The 16,783-nt window shown below is 35.7% G+C and overlaps 1 protein-coding gene across 1 annotated transcript in view; it reads left to right on the forward strand.

The window, feature by feature from the left end:
• The first annotated feature begins 23 nt into the window (after positions 1–23).
• SLC30A7 (solute carrier family 30 member 7) overlaps positions 24–16,783 on the forward strand; it is a 92,642-nt gene continuing 75,882 nt past the window's right edge. The window contains exons 1-5 of the mRNA XM_062191839.1: positions 24–299; positions 535–636; positions 11,358–11,471; positions 15,753–15,840; positions 16,480–16,606. Coding sequence (XP_062047823.1) covers positions 220–299; positions 535–636; positions 11,358–11,471; positions 15,753–15,840; positions 16,480–16,606 — 511 coding nt within the window. The 5' untranslated portion in view covers positions 24–219. The remainder of the gene's footprint in view (positions 300–534; positions 637–11,357; positions 11,472–15,752; positions 15,841–16,479; positions 16,607–16,783) is intronic.

A 16,783-nucleotide genomic window follows, 5' to 3' on the forward strand; every position in this document is an offset into this window, starting at 1 on the left:
CTTTTCCCGTCCCAGGACCCGTTGCGCGGCCCGGGCCGGAAGTCTACGAGTTCCTGGGTGTGTGTGTCTGTGTCTGTGTCTGTGTCTCGCCGCGGCGCGCGGCCGCCGACAAGCGCTTGGGGATTCCAGTCTGAGGCGTCACTACTGTCACTGCCATCATCACGCCCCCGGAGCCACTTTCAGAGGGGACTGGACCTGGCCTTTCGCCAGGCAAAGAAGATGTTGCCCCTGTCCATCAAAGACGATGAATACAAACCACCCAAGTTCAATCTGTTCGGCAAGATCTCGAGCTGGTTTAGGTGCGGGGTGCTGTCTTTGCGGGTGTCGGGGAGAAGGCCCAGACCTACGGATGGCCCTGGGAGGGGAGAGGGGGCATCAAGGACTACCTGTCAACTCCTTGCCCACAGTGAAGCAAGGAACATGTGGACCTGGGGCAGGGGGTGGTTTGGGGAGAAGTCTTGAAAGAGGGACCCAGCTTAGGGGATCCGGCACCCCCTTGACTCTCCTCTCTCTTCCCCACTGTGTCACATCTAGGTCTATCCTGTCGGACAAGACGTCCCGGAACCTGTTTTTCTTCCTGTGCCTGAACCTCTCTTTCGCTTTTGTGGAACTCCTCTACGGCATCTGGAGCAACTGGTAACCAAAAGGGAAAAAGATTGGGGCGGAAGCTGGGGGTGGGAGAGACCAAAGCCTGTTTGCTTAGTGCCACGTAGCTCCTCACCAAGAGGTTCAGGTCGTACCTTTGCCGCCACCTCTGCTGCTGAGAGCTCCCTGGTACTCACTCCAATCTAGGAGGGACATTTTTCTTAAGGTCCCGGGCCTTTCACGTGCAGCCGCCTCCCCCCACCCCCACACTTGTCCTCCCAAATCAGAAGGCAGAGCCACCCCTCATTTTGGCCACAGTCTCTAACTTTGTACACCTTAGCTCTGTCAGCCTTCCTGTAATTGGCGGAAACCTGTTCCTTGCTTCTCTCTTGGGGGGAGTGGCATTTGGATTACACCCTTGAGATTCTGAGGGGGAGTAAGTGAGATGTTCTGCTGTACTTCATTTGTTAAGTTTAGGGATGAGGGAGAGGTTTATAAAGGGATATCCAGAGGAATTTGTGTCATTCTCTTCTCTCTCAAATGCTGAAAGTGTCTCACGATTTTCCTCTATTCTTGATTGTGGCAGATAATCCCATAGAGCTTTCTAAAAGTGTACAGCTCTTGTTAGTTTTTGGTGTCAACATTCGGGTTTTTTTTTCTTGAAACTGCTTTGGGAAGAATGAAAATCCAGTGTGACTGTAGAAATGAAGTTTCTGTTATTCAGGTACTTACTGTTGAGTCACTTAAGGTCTCCTGAAATTGTTCAGTTACCAGATCATTTCATGTCTAGGTCTGAATTTTATTTAGAGCTTCAGGGTATTCTTGGATTCCCTAAAATAGATCTTGGACCCTTGATTATGAACCTGTGCCATCTATACTTTATTTCATATTAATTAAGTATACTGGGCCTCTATCCTTTAAGGTCCACTTTCACAGAGAATTGTCCTTGATCTTTGAGATTGAGCAGTGATATTAGATAATATTACCATGTTTTGTGACATGTATATTTTCATGTGAAAAAGTGACATTCTTTTCAATTCTGTCATCAATTGAATTTTACCAAAAATATTCTGTTGTCCCAGATTATAAAAGTTACTGACTTAGGCAACACTTGGGTATAAAAGATACTGATACAATGAAATCTTATTGTATGTAATAACCATTTTGAATCCTCTGAGAATCATGTATTTGAGAGTACTTGAAAAAAATTAATGAAAACTTGGCATTAAAAGAAATTCGTTTTGGTGTGAAAAATATTTTGAAATCTATGCATAGTTTTCTCATAGTATGCGTCTCCATGAACTTTTTAAAGATCACTTGTATATGTGAAGGATACCCCATAATGACAGCTTTTTTAATCTCATAATATTAACATCCTTCAGTGTACTATAGGTGTTACAAGCACTATAGTCTTAACTTCTACTTGAATAATCATTCCTTGTAGTAAGTACTTGACATTTGTAACATTTTACATATCCTTGGTAAATTATGCTATTAATTTAGTATATGTGCTAAATTGTATCAAGATTGTACCATGGTTTATATAGGTACATTTTGTTACAGTTTTTTTCTATATTGCAATATATTATATTTTACTGTGGCCTTCCATTGTGTAAATCACCACCTGAAATAACTTGTTCAAGTGATTCCTATTTTAAGTGCCTAAACCACATCTTTCACCAAAGGTCAGATACATAGTAACTCTTTTGATCTGTAGAGGTCTATTGAGGAAATTACTCGAAAGGCTCTTTTCCAAGTCATTTTGTATATATGTATCAGTGCATAATGAAAACATAAATGACTGAAGTACTCTTTTTTCCTGTACTTTCCAATTTACTTTTTCATGGTGTTATGTCCTCTAGATTTGAATTCTAACCATAGCATCTGTTAAACCTAGATCATTTAGCAAGTTTTTATCTTCTCATGCTCAGGTATATTAACTTTAATATCCATTCATAACCTCTTAATCACCAATATCTATTTTTATCAATGGATGTGAAGACTATGTAGTCTCCCATGAGTGTTCGGGCAGATTTAGAAAATACTCCATTCTTTTCATGATCAGCCTTCCTATGTTTTAGATTCCCCAATTTTTATTTCCTTTTGTTGACTGATCAATAATTTCTATTTATGACTGCATTATCTCTGTTCCTATAAATTCAATTAGCTTTAGAGTTCCTTAAATAAATTTCTCACCAAAACAGTTTGGATTGTCATAGTAATTTCTGTGTTCAACTTCAGAAGATTCCAGTTGCTGAGTAAATGAAATGGAAATTTTTCCCATAAAGGGTTAAAACAAATAAAGGTACATAGAAACATTGATTTAGCTGCAACAAATATTAAATTATTCTGGTTCTTGTGCAAGCCCTCATTTTAAAGAAAGAACATTTATAAGTTTATATTTTTGATGCTGAGAAGTTATCTTTGGTAGAAGAATAGCTAACCTCTGTGAATGTTTCCCCCATTAAATACCCAATACCTTTTATTTTACTACTAGAATGTAGCTTTATTAAAGTAGGGGTCTTTTCTGTCTTATTCAGACACCTTAGTACACAACACATAGTAGATGCTTAATACATATTTGCTGAATGAAAGACTGAGGAAATAATGAATGCTTGAAATTAATCTGAAATTAAATGGCCTATGATGAATGTGCCAGCTACCTCTGTTAGGAAAAACCAAAATAACATTAAACTCCTTTCTCGCATTCTCAGAAGTCAGAAGGAAAATGGTAGGAATGTTATATATGTAGTTTTTCTTTCTAGAGTGATTTTCCTTCTGTTTTTTCTTTCAGTTACTTATTGTTGAATTACTGTTTATTCTCAAGGTAATGGGAGTATAATATAAAAATGTGGTTTTGTACCATCTGGGATTAAGTTTGTTTTCAAGCTATAAAAAATCCAAAATAATTGTTCTATAAACACTGTAAACTTTACTTCAAAACCGGGTGTTAAGTTTCAGCCATGCCTGGATGTGCAGAATGTCTAGAGTGCAGGGAAGAAGAGGCAGAGGGTGTGCTCATTGTCTTTGATCTGCTGCCCACACACAATACTTTCACGTAACTGTTGCACATGGTTGTACCTAGTTGCAAGTGTGCTTTATTCCAGGCAGCCATGCAATGAATTCTGTTGAAAGTCAAGGATTCTTTCCTAAGGAAGAAAGGGAATATGTAGATATTATAGGCTGAATAAGTAGCCTGCAGAAAGAGATAAACTGATCTAATGCCTTTATAGGCGGAAATTTCAGTCCCATGGCTTTTTACTTCCCAAAGTAGCAGCAGAACCTGTAACACCTGTCATCCGTGTTTTTATTTTCCACCACACTATGATTTTTTCTAGTATCTCAATATACTTTGTTTGTTACTATGTTCTTTATTTTTTATATCATGGCCTGTTAAAATTTTAAATTTCAGTTGTATTTTTGAACCAAAGCTGTTGTACTCACTTTTCAGTTAGATGTAGAAATAACTCAGGTAACTCTAAATGTAATTGTCTTTGTATGATCAAAGCAAATGTTTGTTCAAGAAATGTTTCAGGCAATGCCAGACATTTATAGAGTTTGGTGTCTATAGGAAACGTCATAGCCAATGTTTGTAAAGTAATCCTTTGGTAAAGAAAAATGCTTCCACTAATAACATTCTTCTATTAAATTTTTTATAAATGGTAGTCTTTTTTTCTCCCAAAAGTCTGCATTATTTCCCACATTATGGTGATACCTTTTGCTTTCCTATAGTTTTATTTTTGATCTTGAAAACTTAGAAGGTAAGTGTTCTATTTTGGAATTTTTTTTAAAGTAAGATTATAAATGGAATGTAGTAGAGTTTTGGATTATTTGACTGCAATTTATTATTGATTTTGCTCATGTTGGATTTTAAGGGCTTTCTAATTTCTAGTAAGCTGATAGTTAGTGTTCTTTTTCCTCTTTCCACTTCATGAAAAGCAGCTGTAAGGGGTTTATGAATTACAGTAATCCCTTATCTTCAATTTTGAATTGATGTTTAATAAATATTCTTTAGTTTCATTACCAGTAGACCAGTTGATTTCTTTAAAAATAATTTATAATGGGAAGTTTTAAACATATATAAAAGTAGAGCTTAATGAACCTCATGTACCCATCTCCCAACTTTAATATTCATTAATATGTGACCTATTTCATTCCATCTATTATTTCTATTTATCCACTGGATTGTTCTAAAACACATAGGAGATATACTTTCTTCCATAACTACTTCAATTTGATTACCTAAACTATCAGAGCCCCCTTAACATATTATCACCTGTGAAAATTAATGATTCATTAATATCAAATGTCAAATGAGTTTTCAAATGTTCCTCATTGTCTCATAGGTTATTGTTACATTTGATTTTACAGATCAGAATCCAAGTAAGACTTACACATAGTGTTTGGGTTGATTTTTCTATTAAGTCTTCCTTTTTATAGGTATTTTTCCTCCTCTTTGTTTTTGCTTCCAGTAGACTTTATTTTATTTTACTTATATGACAGAGTTAGACAGTGAGAGAGAGAGAGAAAGAAAGGTCTTTCTTCTGATGGTTTACCCCCCAAATGGCCGCTATGGCTGGAGCTGTGCTGATCCGAAACCAGGAGCCAGGTGCTTCCTCCTGGTCTCCAATGCGGGTGCAGGGCCAAGCACTTGGGCCATCCTCCACTGCCTTCCGGGCCACAGCAGAGAGCTGGACTAGAAGAGGAGCAACCAGGACTAGAACCCGGTGCCCATATGGGATGCCGGTGCCGCAGGCAGAGGATTAACCAAGTGAGCCACGGTGCCGGCCCCTCCAGTAGACTTTAAATAAAATCCTTTTTAAAAGATTCTTTTGCCATATGTTCTGTTCACATCTATTCTGTTTTGCTTCAATGTTCAGGTTTTTCCTTTACATCTCAAGAAATTTTTCTTAATAAAATATCTTTAGAATGTGGTCGTTCTTAAAAAGTTTAGAGATACATTTTAGAGAAACTAGTAGTGCTAAAAGAGAACTCTAAAACAAGTATGCTGATTTTAACTACTAATTTTTCTTTATTGTGATTTAGCAAAGTTACATTTGATATGTAAATCACATAACCTTAAATATTCTCTACACTATATTTAAAGGAAATTTATATCATATTGTTCCATCATTCATACTAAAAACATATACTTATATTGAAGATGAGTAATAACATTGAAATTCCTTATGAGTGTTACATATTTTAATATATGATAGGTGAGCAAAAAACTAGGAGTAGGAGCCAGTGCTGTGGTGCAGTGGACTACACCTCCGCCTGCAGTGCTGGCATCCCAAATGGGCGCCGGTTTGTGTCCTGGTTGCTCATCTTCCAATCCAACTCTGTGCTATGTCCTGGGAAAGCCGAAGATGGCCCAAGTGTTTGGGCCCCTGCACCCATGTGGGAGACCCAGAAGAAGCTCATGGCTTCGGATCAGGTTCGGTCCGGCCACAAGCCAGGAACACAATCCAGATCTCTCACATGGAAATCAGAGACCCGAGTACTTGAGCCATCATTGCTGGATGCACATTAACAGGAGGCTAGAATTGGGAGTGCAGCTGGGATTTGAATCTAGGCACTGCAATACCAGATGCAGGTGTCCCAAGTAGCATCTTAACTGCCCACCTCCTGAAATTGACTTTGAAATTTAGTTATAAAATTCTATAAAGTCAATACAGCTATATTGTTTTACCAGAATACAACGATGGTTTTCTCAAAGCAAATTTTACCAGTATTTTACTATATTAGTCCTCTATCAAGATTTTCTTTTATTTTCTTATGATAGCTTTGTTTGATTTTGATATCTGTCTAAGGATTTGCCTATTGTGGATATTCTGTATAATTTGGACAGTTTGTAATCCTTTGATATCTTTCACTTAGCATAATGTTTTTGAAGTTCATCCATGTTGTATATGAATTTATGTTCCATTTAATTCTGTTGTCATTAACATTCCAGCACTGTGTGAGGGTTAAGTTGTCTATATTCACCAACGCTTGCTATTTATTTTTTATAGCCTTCCTAGGAGGTGTGAAATTCTTTATCATGGTTTTCATTTACATTTCCCTGTAATGATGTTGAATATCTTTCCATGTACTTATTGTCCTTTTATATGTCTTTTTTGTGAAGTGTCAACTCAAATCTTATGTCCGTTTTTTTCTTAAAGATTTATTTATTTATTTGAAAGTCAGAGTTAAACAGAGAGAGAAGTAGAGGCAGAGAGAGAAAGGTCTTCCATCTGCTGGTTCACTCCCCAATTGGGAGATTCTTCCAGAACTCCCATATGGGTGCAGGGACCCAAGGACCTGGGCTATCTTCTACTGCTTTCCTAGGCAACAGCAGAGAGTTGGATCAGAAGTAGAGCAGCCAGATCTCGAACCAACACCCAACACCCATTAGGGATGCCTACACTGCACTTGGTGGCTTTACCCGCTATGCTACAGCGCCGAACCCCCATGTCCATTTTTAATATTGTTTTTTTTTTTTCTTTTCTTGAGTTTTCAAACTTCTTCATATATTAAGATACAGGTCACTTGCCAGATGTAGCATTGGCAAATATTTTCTCTTAATTCTCTGCATTACTTTTGATTTTCTTGATAGTAGATAGTATCCTTTTTTTTTTTTTTTTTTTTTTTTTTTTTGACGGGCAGAGTTAGAGAGAGAGACAGAGAGAAAGGTCTTCCTTCTGTTGGTTCACCCCCTAAATGGCCGCTACGGCCAGCGCACTGTGCTGATCCGAAGCCAGGAGCCAGGTGCTTCCTCCTGGTCTCCCATGCGGGTGCAGGGCCCAAGCACTTGGGCCATCCTCCACTGCCCTCCCGGGCCACAGCAGAGAGCTGGCCTGGAAGAGGGGCAACTGGGACAGAATCTGGCACCCCAACCGGGACTAGAACCCCGGGGTGCTGGCACCATAGGCGGAGGATTAGCCTAGTGGGCTGTGGCGCTGGCCCAGTAGTAACCTTTTGATACTGTGTAGGAGTAAATTCATTTTGGTATGTTGATTTTGTATCTGTAAACTTACTAAATTTGTTTACTACTTCTAATAGTTTTTTGGTAGATTACTTAAGTTTTTCCACAGTTTCTGACTTACGATGGTTCAACCTTAAGTTTTTCAGCTTTGAAATGGTAGGAAAGCAATACACACTCAGTTGAAATAGTACTTTGAATTTTTAGATATTCTATACTTTTTTACAGAATAATAGACTTTTTGTTAGGTGATTTTGCTCAACTGTGGGCTAACAAGTGTTCTGAATATGCTTAAGGTAGGCTAAGCTAAGCTATTATGTCTGGGAGATTACAATATTAAATGTATTTTCAACATGATATTTTCAATGTGTAATGGATTTAAGAGGAGGTGACCTCATTGTAAATCAAGGACTCTGTACCATATCATGTTATTCACAAATAGATATGGTTTTCTTTTTCCCCTACCAATTTGGGTGTCTTTTATTTCTGCTCCTGATTAATTGCCCTGGCTACACCCTCCAGTAAAATATTCAGTAGGAGAAATGGGAAGGGCATCCTTATACCTTATTTTAGGGGAAGACATTTCATTCTTTCATGTTAATGATAGTGATGTTATCTGGGTTTTTTGTGGACTCCATTTACCAGGTTGACATTCCTTCTGTTCTGAGTTGAGTGTCTTTACCATGAAAGAATATTTGAGTTTGTCAAATGCTTTTCATCATCTTTCAGCATGACTATTTGGTTTTTGTCTTTTATTCCACTGATAAGGAAGATTATATTGTCTTGGTTAAGATCTATTTGGCCACAATATATCCTGGTTTTTTTTTTTTTTTTTTTTTTTTTTTTTTTTTTTTTTCAGTAATGCTGCATTCCATTTGCTGAGGATTTTTGTGTGTATATTTACAAAAAGTATTGGTCTGGAGTTTATTTTCTTGTGATGTCTTTGGTTTTGGTATCAAGGTAATACTAGTCTTGTCCTTGGAAAATATTCCCTCATCTTCTATTTCTGGAATAGTTTGAAAAAGATTGGTCTTTAGTTTTTTAGCTTTTTGATAGAATTTACTAGAGAAAACAGCACTGCTTTTTCTTTTTTGGAGGTTTTAAACTTAACTAATTCAATCCTCTTCATTGTTCCAGGTCTGTTCAGATATTTTTTAAGGCAGTTTGCTAGATTGTTTCTAGGTATTGGTTTACTTTGCCTAAATTACCTAATTTATTGGCATACACTTAATAACATTTCCTTGTAATCTTTTTATTTCTGTAAAGTCAGGAATAATAGTCCCACTTTAATTCTTAATTTTTAGTAATTTGAGTCTTTTTTTGGTTTGTTTTGCTAAAAGTTACCCATTTTGTTGATCTATTCAAAGAACCAATTTTTAGTTTATTGATTTTTTTTACAGCTTTCTTATCCTAAGTTATCTTTAAAAAGTATTAAAAGTAAGAAATATTGTATATTTACCCACATATTTATCATTTCCAGTACTCTTCATTTGTTTTTACAGACCTGAGCTTCCATATGGTATTACACTTATTTGAAGAACTTTTTTATTATTTAACTCAGGTCTGTTGGCGATTAATTCTCTCGGCCTTGGTTATCTGAAGGAGTCTTTATTTTATTTTCACTTGAAATTTTTAAAAATTTATTTGAGAGGCTGACATGGAGAGAGAGAGAGAGAGAATGTCCTTACCTGTCAGTCTTCCCTCCATCCCTCCAAAACAACATCAAAAACAGATAGCCAGGGCTGGGCCAAGCCTTTGAGAGATATTTTGTATGACATAGAATTTTAAGTTGATAGCATTTTTTTTTCACTACTTCAGAGATGTTCTTACAGTCTGGCTTTAATAGGTTCTGATGAAAAATACTCTATAACTTATATCTTTGTTCTTTTTTATCTAATTCTTGTGTTTTTACTTTTGATTTTCCAAGATTTTTCTGTTTCTTTCTTTCTTTTTTTTTTTTTTTTTTCACCTAGCTTGGGATTAATTATGCTTTTGGGATCTGTGGTTGGTTTTCTTTCATGAATTTTAGAAAATTCTCAAACATTTTACTTTTAAGCACTTTTTTAACTCTTTCATTTTTTTTTTTTTCCCCACTCTTGAGGCCCCAAATACACGTATTTAGTCTGATATTCTTTGACAGGTTTGGGATGCTGTGTTCTATTTTGCTTGTTTGTCCCTATCTGGTGGTTCTAGTATTTGGACTATTTCTGGTTCTGATTCTGTTGATTGCTTTAGCTCTTGACAGTGAGCTTTCTTCTGTTCCCCATGTTCTTATGTCTTATAAATATTTATTGAGTGTTAGCTATTATGTTTAACAGAATAATAGAGATGGAGGTTAAATGATGTATATGTCCAGAAATGAATATATATATTTTTTGGTCTACTTCTTAGTGTAGGAGTTTTTTAACCAATTTGGTTAGTAGTTAGGTTTGAGCTGTGTTTTGTGCTCTTGTGTCTTGTTGTTGCTAATTAATTTTCAATAAGCTATAGACTTCAGATTTTTCTAGTGTTCCCTACTTCCTTGTGCCTGGTGTGGGATTTGGAGTGCTGGAAGGTTTTTTTTTTAGGCTTTCTAGTTCCATTCTTAGCTTTCAGCATATCCAACACACCTGCACCCCATGAGGATCTCTCTCTCTCTCTCTCTCTCTCTCTCTCTCATTCTCTAAGAATTTATTTGGAAGGCAGAGTGACAGAAAGGTGGAGACAGAAGAGACAGATCTTCCATCCAACAATTCATTCCCCAAATGGTGGCAACGGCGAGGCCTGGACCAGACTGAAGGCAGGAGCCAGGAACTCCATCTGGGTTTCCCACAAGGGTGGCAGGTCCCTAGTATTTGGGCCATCATCATCTGCCTTTTTGTACTCTCAGCAGTAGATTGTTGTCATTTACTTTATTCAAGGCTGCTAAGAGAATGACTGTAGATTTCTCCTATTATAGGCAGGCTTAGGTATGCCTGAATGTCAGGGTCGGTATTCTTGATGTTCTGGAACCGTTTGCTCTTCCCCTTCTTGTTCCCTGTTCCCACCCTCACTCAACACACAATCTGGTATCTAGGGATGAGCTGGACACCCAACAATAGCAGACTTTGGTTTTGTATCAGTGCAAGAGCCTGACCCAGGGCCTGCACTGTGCTGTGCCGTAGAAGGGTAAGCTTCCACCTACAGTGTTGGCATCACATAGGGTGCCATTTCGAATAGATTCGAGTCTCTGCTGCTTTGCTTCTAATCCAGCCCCTTGCTAATGTGCCTGGGAAAGCAGCAGAAGATGGTCCAAGTCCTTGGGCCCCTGCCACTCATGTGGGAGACCCAGAAGAAGCTCCTGGAATGGCCATTTTGGCCATTTGGGGAGTGAACCAGCGGATGGAAGATCAATCTCTCTGTTTCACCTTTTCTCTCTGTATCTCTTTCAAATAAATAAATCTTTTAAAAAAAATAAAAGAGCCTGGGAACAAGCAGGTTTCAGCCTTGCCACCAGTAGCAAAAAGCGGTTTTTTCTGACTCTTTTTTTAGTGGTAGCTAACTTCTGCTAATGAGCAGGGCTTGGGCAGATTCCTACCCTTTGCCCATAGCAGATGGTTTTTATTTTTACCCCTCTCAGCAGCATTTGGGATTTTCCTTTTACAAGTATTCAAGGGTTTCCTTTCTAAAAGTTTAAAAATTATCCTTGATATCTTTCTATTTGTCATATCTAAAGGTTGTTTCTTTAGAAGGATAATTCTTGATGAACAGCGACTGAATGTTAGAATTTTAGACAAGGATTCCTATTTAGGTTTAATTATAATGTGCCAATGTGTTTGTTCTTTTCCAGCTTAGGCTTGATTTCCGACTCTTTTCACATGTTTTTCGATAGCACTGCCATTTTAGCTGGATTGGCAGCTTCGGTTATTTCAAAATGGAGAGATAATGATGCTTTCTCTTACGGGTAAGACTTCAAAAAATCTTTTTATTGAAGTATAAGATATACACAAAAATAACACAAATAATAAGCTTACCGAAGTTTTAAAAATTGAATATGCTTGTATAATTCAAACTCTGAAACTTTTCTCATGCCTCTTCTAGTTCCTTCCCACTCACCTCCCCAAGGATAACCGCCTTCGTAACTTCATGGGGTAGTTTGGCTCTTCTTGAACATTTTAAATGGGGCTGCATGGTGTGTGCTTTTAGTTGCACCTACTGCTTTTTGCCTAATTGGTGGGGCATCTTGATTTTACAAAAAACATTTGGTGAAATTGTTCCCATATAGGGAAATTTCTCAATTCTTTACCTTGTGTGTGTGTGTGTTTTTTTTTTTTTGAGAGCAAAAATTTCATTATATAAAAATTACCATATTTTTCTTCTTGAAGGAATACTTTGGTATTTAGTTATGATTTTATATAATATGATTTTAAATTACTCATCCAATTCAGCTCTTCTTTATATCAAATACTTATTCCCTTAGACTAGCTGATTTGAACAATTAATCAAATATTTGGAAAGTATTTTTATACTAAAGGGACTAAGCAGAGTTTGCTTTTTGCCACCTTTGATTGATGGAAATAATGGGTTTTCCACTATTTCATTTATTTGCCTCTTTACTCTTTTGAGCCCGTAGACTATTTTGCATTGTAGCATGTATAAACAGAGTTCAGGAATATTATCCTCTCCCCTATCCCTTCTTTTTCCTGGTTTCCTCTTCTTCCTGTTAACTTGTTACTTCTTTTCCTCTCTACTCTTCCTCGGTTATCCCTTTCTCTTGTGGGTGCTCTTTCATATGTTGTCGCTTCATCTGTCTTATTTTCTATTCATCTCTCACTTTGTTACTATCCTCATACTCCTCTTCTCTCTCAACCTTTCCTAAACTTCCTCCTCTGTTCTCTTATTCTTTCTTTCTAATTACTTTGGTCTATGCTTGTGATCTCTCCCTCACTTTACCATCCTCCTACCCCCCCAACACTTTTTCTCTAATTCTTTCTTTCCTTCTGCTCTTTCACTGCATCTCTTACCCTGTATCTTTCAGGTCCTTTTTAACTGTCTCATTTCTTTTTGCTCTCCCTTTTCCAGCCTCTTTCCTTCTTTCACTGATTCTCCTTCGCCTTTCCTGGGCAGTTCTCCTGTTGTATCCTTTTGATCACACACATCCTCTTATTCTCTTTCATGTCCCCCTTTTTTTTTTTTTGCTTTTCCTTCATTGTTTCCTCTTTCTTTCCAGTTTTGGTTTGTTCTTTAGTAAGCACACATACTCTTTTATTGGCTTATATTCTTTACAGATAGTCATTGAAGATCCAATGTGAGTTGAATATTCTGCTGGTTCTGATGATACAAAGATGAATAAGATATGGCTCGTGCCTTGGAAAAACTTGTGATCTCATTGGGAAACAGTTTTGTAAAAAGAACCATTGTAGCTATATATTGTGACAACCGCTAAAAGAGAGATAATGAAGTTCTGTAGGAGAACTTGCTAATTTTAGGCAAAAATGCTAATTATGCTTTTTTTTATAGTATAGAGCAAGAGCTTCTGTATATCTATAAATTCAAACAGCTTGATAGCTCAAATAAGAAAATTTTCTGTGATAATACTATTTTGGTGACTATCAAATAATCTTGGAATATAACTACTAAAACATCATTAAATCTATTTCAAATCAGTTAAAGATTATATCTAAAGTTATAATCTAATTGGAAAATTAGCAATTCAAGTATGTTCAGAAATCTAATTAGAATGTCTTTTTCAACAATCTTTTATTTTACCACTTTTCTTTTTTTTCCTATTGGGAAAGAGTTAAGGTATAAAAAGCTAGTAAATATCTGAAACTATGAATAGTTGCTGTAGTTATAAGTAGCAGTGGTAGTAAAGTGCTGGTGTCAGTACATCAACATGAAACTGGATAAGCTAAGCTTTGTAAACTCCCAATTCAAGTTGATCATAATAAAAGACTGACTCTCAGAAGAAGTACTAGCAGGGAAATAGGAATAAGTAAGGACTTTTCAGTATTTCTTTATATAAAAATCATCTTTGTGTCATGTCATACTTTTTTTTTTTGAAATGGAAGAGCCAGCATGAAAGTATTATATATCCAGTTACCATATAGGGGGATGATGTATACATACATGCTTATTTAGATGTCAATATATCTTTGCATCATTTTTTGCTCTGTCTGAAGTCTGCTAACAGCATCATACTTAATTCAGCAACAACACCTTCATGAATTGCATGTTCTAATTCCAAGACTCACTCTTTTCAAGTAAACAGTGATTTGTAAAGGCAAGTGTGTCTAGTTTGCACAAGTTTTTCAATTTAAACTTATGACTACATTGTGAAAATATATTAAAACTACTGAATCACTTGAGTCCAATAATTTATAAAAATTTATGGAGCATGCCCAGTAGGCTAGGAATTAAGAACAAGAACATACCTGAAAAACATGCTTAAAAAAAAAAAAGCTTATTTATTTGAAAGGCAGAATGACAGAGAAAGGAGAGACAAAGATGGGGTGAGAGGGTGTTGGTAGGGATTTCTTCCGTCCTTTAGTTCTTTCCCCAGATGGCCACAACAAACAGCTCGAGGTCAGACTTTAGCCAGGAGCCAGAAACTCTGCTGTGGTCTTCATGGGTAGCAGGGGTACAAGGACATGGGCCATGAAGACATTCTTGTTTGGAATCTTGAAATCTAGTGGAACTCAAGGTCAAAACACTTTCAATCAAGTATTAACTATAGAAATAAAAGGGAAGATTAAAAGGAAATGCTTTCTATTTTTAAAGATAGTAACTCTGCTGATTTATTACATAAATTCCTAAGCTTAGAGGAAAGCATTATAGCATAATGTGTTGAGCTTCTGCTTGCAGTGCTGGCATATTGTATCTGAGTACCAATTCAAGGCTTGGCTACTTTGCTTGTGATCCAGCTCCCTATTAATGCTCCTTGGAAAGCAGCATAAGATGGCCCAAATGCTTGGGCCCCTGCCACTGACAAGGAAGATCTCTGTCTCCTCCTTTCTCTGGCACTCTGCCTTTCAAATAAATAAACTATCTTCAAAAATGGTAAATAAAAATAAACACAAACTTCTAAATATAGGTTATTGAAAACTGGGTACAAATTATTTGAAATAGCTAGCTACAAATTATTTAAATTAAATGAATTTTCTCTAGGAAAAAAAGTTAATCTTTGACAAATAATATATTAATTTATTTTGTTAGAAAGTAGAAATATGTGTTATTGTTGAGTATCAAAGTACATGCCATGTTAGCATGTATTTGATAGGACAAACTTCAGAATAACTGGATAGATTCCACTTAAAGAGTTTTGTTCTCTTTAAAAGTATTTTTACACTGAAAACCATGTTATCTAGAAGTTGACATACGAAGCTTAGAAAATGCAGTAGTTTTGATGCTCCCTTACATTGTTTCAGGACCAGAGTGATTAACTGCTTTTGGCATCATTTGAATTATTTTGAACATATAGTTAAAGTTGTCTCTAATGACTTTAACTAAGCCAAATATACATTATAGAAAAATAAAATGTTTCCCCAATGCTTCATACAGGTAGGAAGCAGAAAGCTTCAGAAGTCCATGGAGAAAAAGACAGGTATTTTTTAAATAGTTTAATTAGAATTACATGAAGCTAGAATTGGCTCTAAAAGTAGGTAATTGAAAGTTTATAATAAATTTATTAATCTTATAGAAAGATTGTTAAAAATATAAATCTCAAGTTGTCTCTGGGATAATTCAGAAATAATTTGGTTCTCCCTTAAATCAAAGCTCCATTTTTCAGAGTTTTGAAATTTGAAAGGTACAAAGCAGAAAGCTTTTCTTAGAAAAGGTGGAATTAATAAATTCTGAAAACTTTTTTTCATACCTTTTTTTCTATGTTTTATTTTGAATCCTTTCTTCTTTGCTTCTCTGGTCTTATTTTACCATATCCACAGGCAACTTGAGATTTGCCTTTTTGTGAAAGGTCTTTCTAAACCTACTTACTTTAAGAAGGTATTTTGATTGGCTTGTAGAAATCTGTGTGCTTTGTGGCATTCTGCTATTAAACATTAATTCAAAATAATGGAATTTATTCACTCATTTCTATAATATAAAATAAAATATGCTATATAATAAATACTTGGTCTTTGCTGTCCACTTATAATCAAATATGGTTTAGAATCATTGAACACACATAAATTTATCATGTGATTTTTAAGAAATAATTTAATAATTCAGTTTTTTGCTCTTTTTTTAGGTATGTTAGAGCTGAAGTTCTGGCTGGCTTTGTCAATGGCCTATTTTTGATCTTCACAGCTTTTTTTATTTTCTCAGAAGGAGTTGAGGTATAGTAGATAATGATTAGAATTTATTAATGATAGTTCTGTAATAAAAATGTTTATTACCTAAAAATGCATGTAATTGAGCTGTTTTAAATGATCATTATATATGAGAACAGTTTTGAATCAGACAAGATATTATCTGTATACAGGAGGAGTTTAAAAACAGTTGAAATTATTAAAATTAAGGGAAATTTTTTGAAATTGAAAGAAATGTCCATACTTTACAAGCTATGTATAAAGCGTTGACACTATGAAAAATACGTTTAGGTCAATTTAGAAAGTTCTTAAAGAAAATAGAACCTGAAAGTTTTCCCAATGAATCTTTAATATTTGGTATTTTTTTTTTAAAGAGCAAGAAAATGTACATGTTAATGAACTTAAAACTGGAGGTATTATTTTAAGATAATGAAGAGGATTAGGTTTGAGGCCAAATATTCAGACTTTAAAGTATTTATTTAAAAATATACAATTGCTTCTTTTGCAGAATGTGAGTCCTGGTTTTATTTCTATAAACTATTTGACAGATATTTTTTGAGTGCTTTCAATTCTGAAAGTTATTTGACATTTTTAATACTATATTTTTATCAATTGATCAATTAAAAGTTATGTCAATGCTATTTGTTTGTATTGTGTATTTTCTAGAGAGCATTAGCACCTCCAGATGTACACCATGAGAGACTGCTACTTGTTTCAATTCTTGGCTTTGTGGTGAACCTAATAGGAATATTTGTTTTCAAGCATGGAGGTCATGGACATTCTCATGGATCTGGTATGATGGTTAGGACCTTTTGTTTCTTCATTTCCTACTAAATTTCTGTCAATTATTTACTTAAGAAAATTTAATAATTTTAAAGTTAAACTATATAATGTCTTCCTGAGCCATTCTTCTCCATTTCATTGTCTTCTCAGTGCAGTGTGGATTCCTTCAGATTTCCTATAGCTCATG

Source organism: Lepus europaeus, chromosome 5 (assembly GCF_033115175.1).
Source record: "Lepus europaeus isolate LE1 chromosome 5, mLepTim1.pri, whole genome shotgun sequence".
Lineage (NCBI taxonomy): Eukaryota > Metazoa > Chordata > Mammalia > Lagomorpha > Leporidae > Lepus > Lepus europaeus.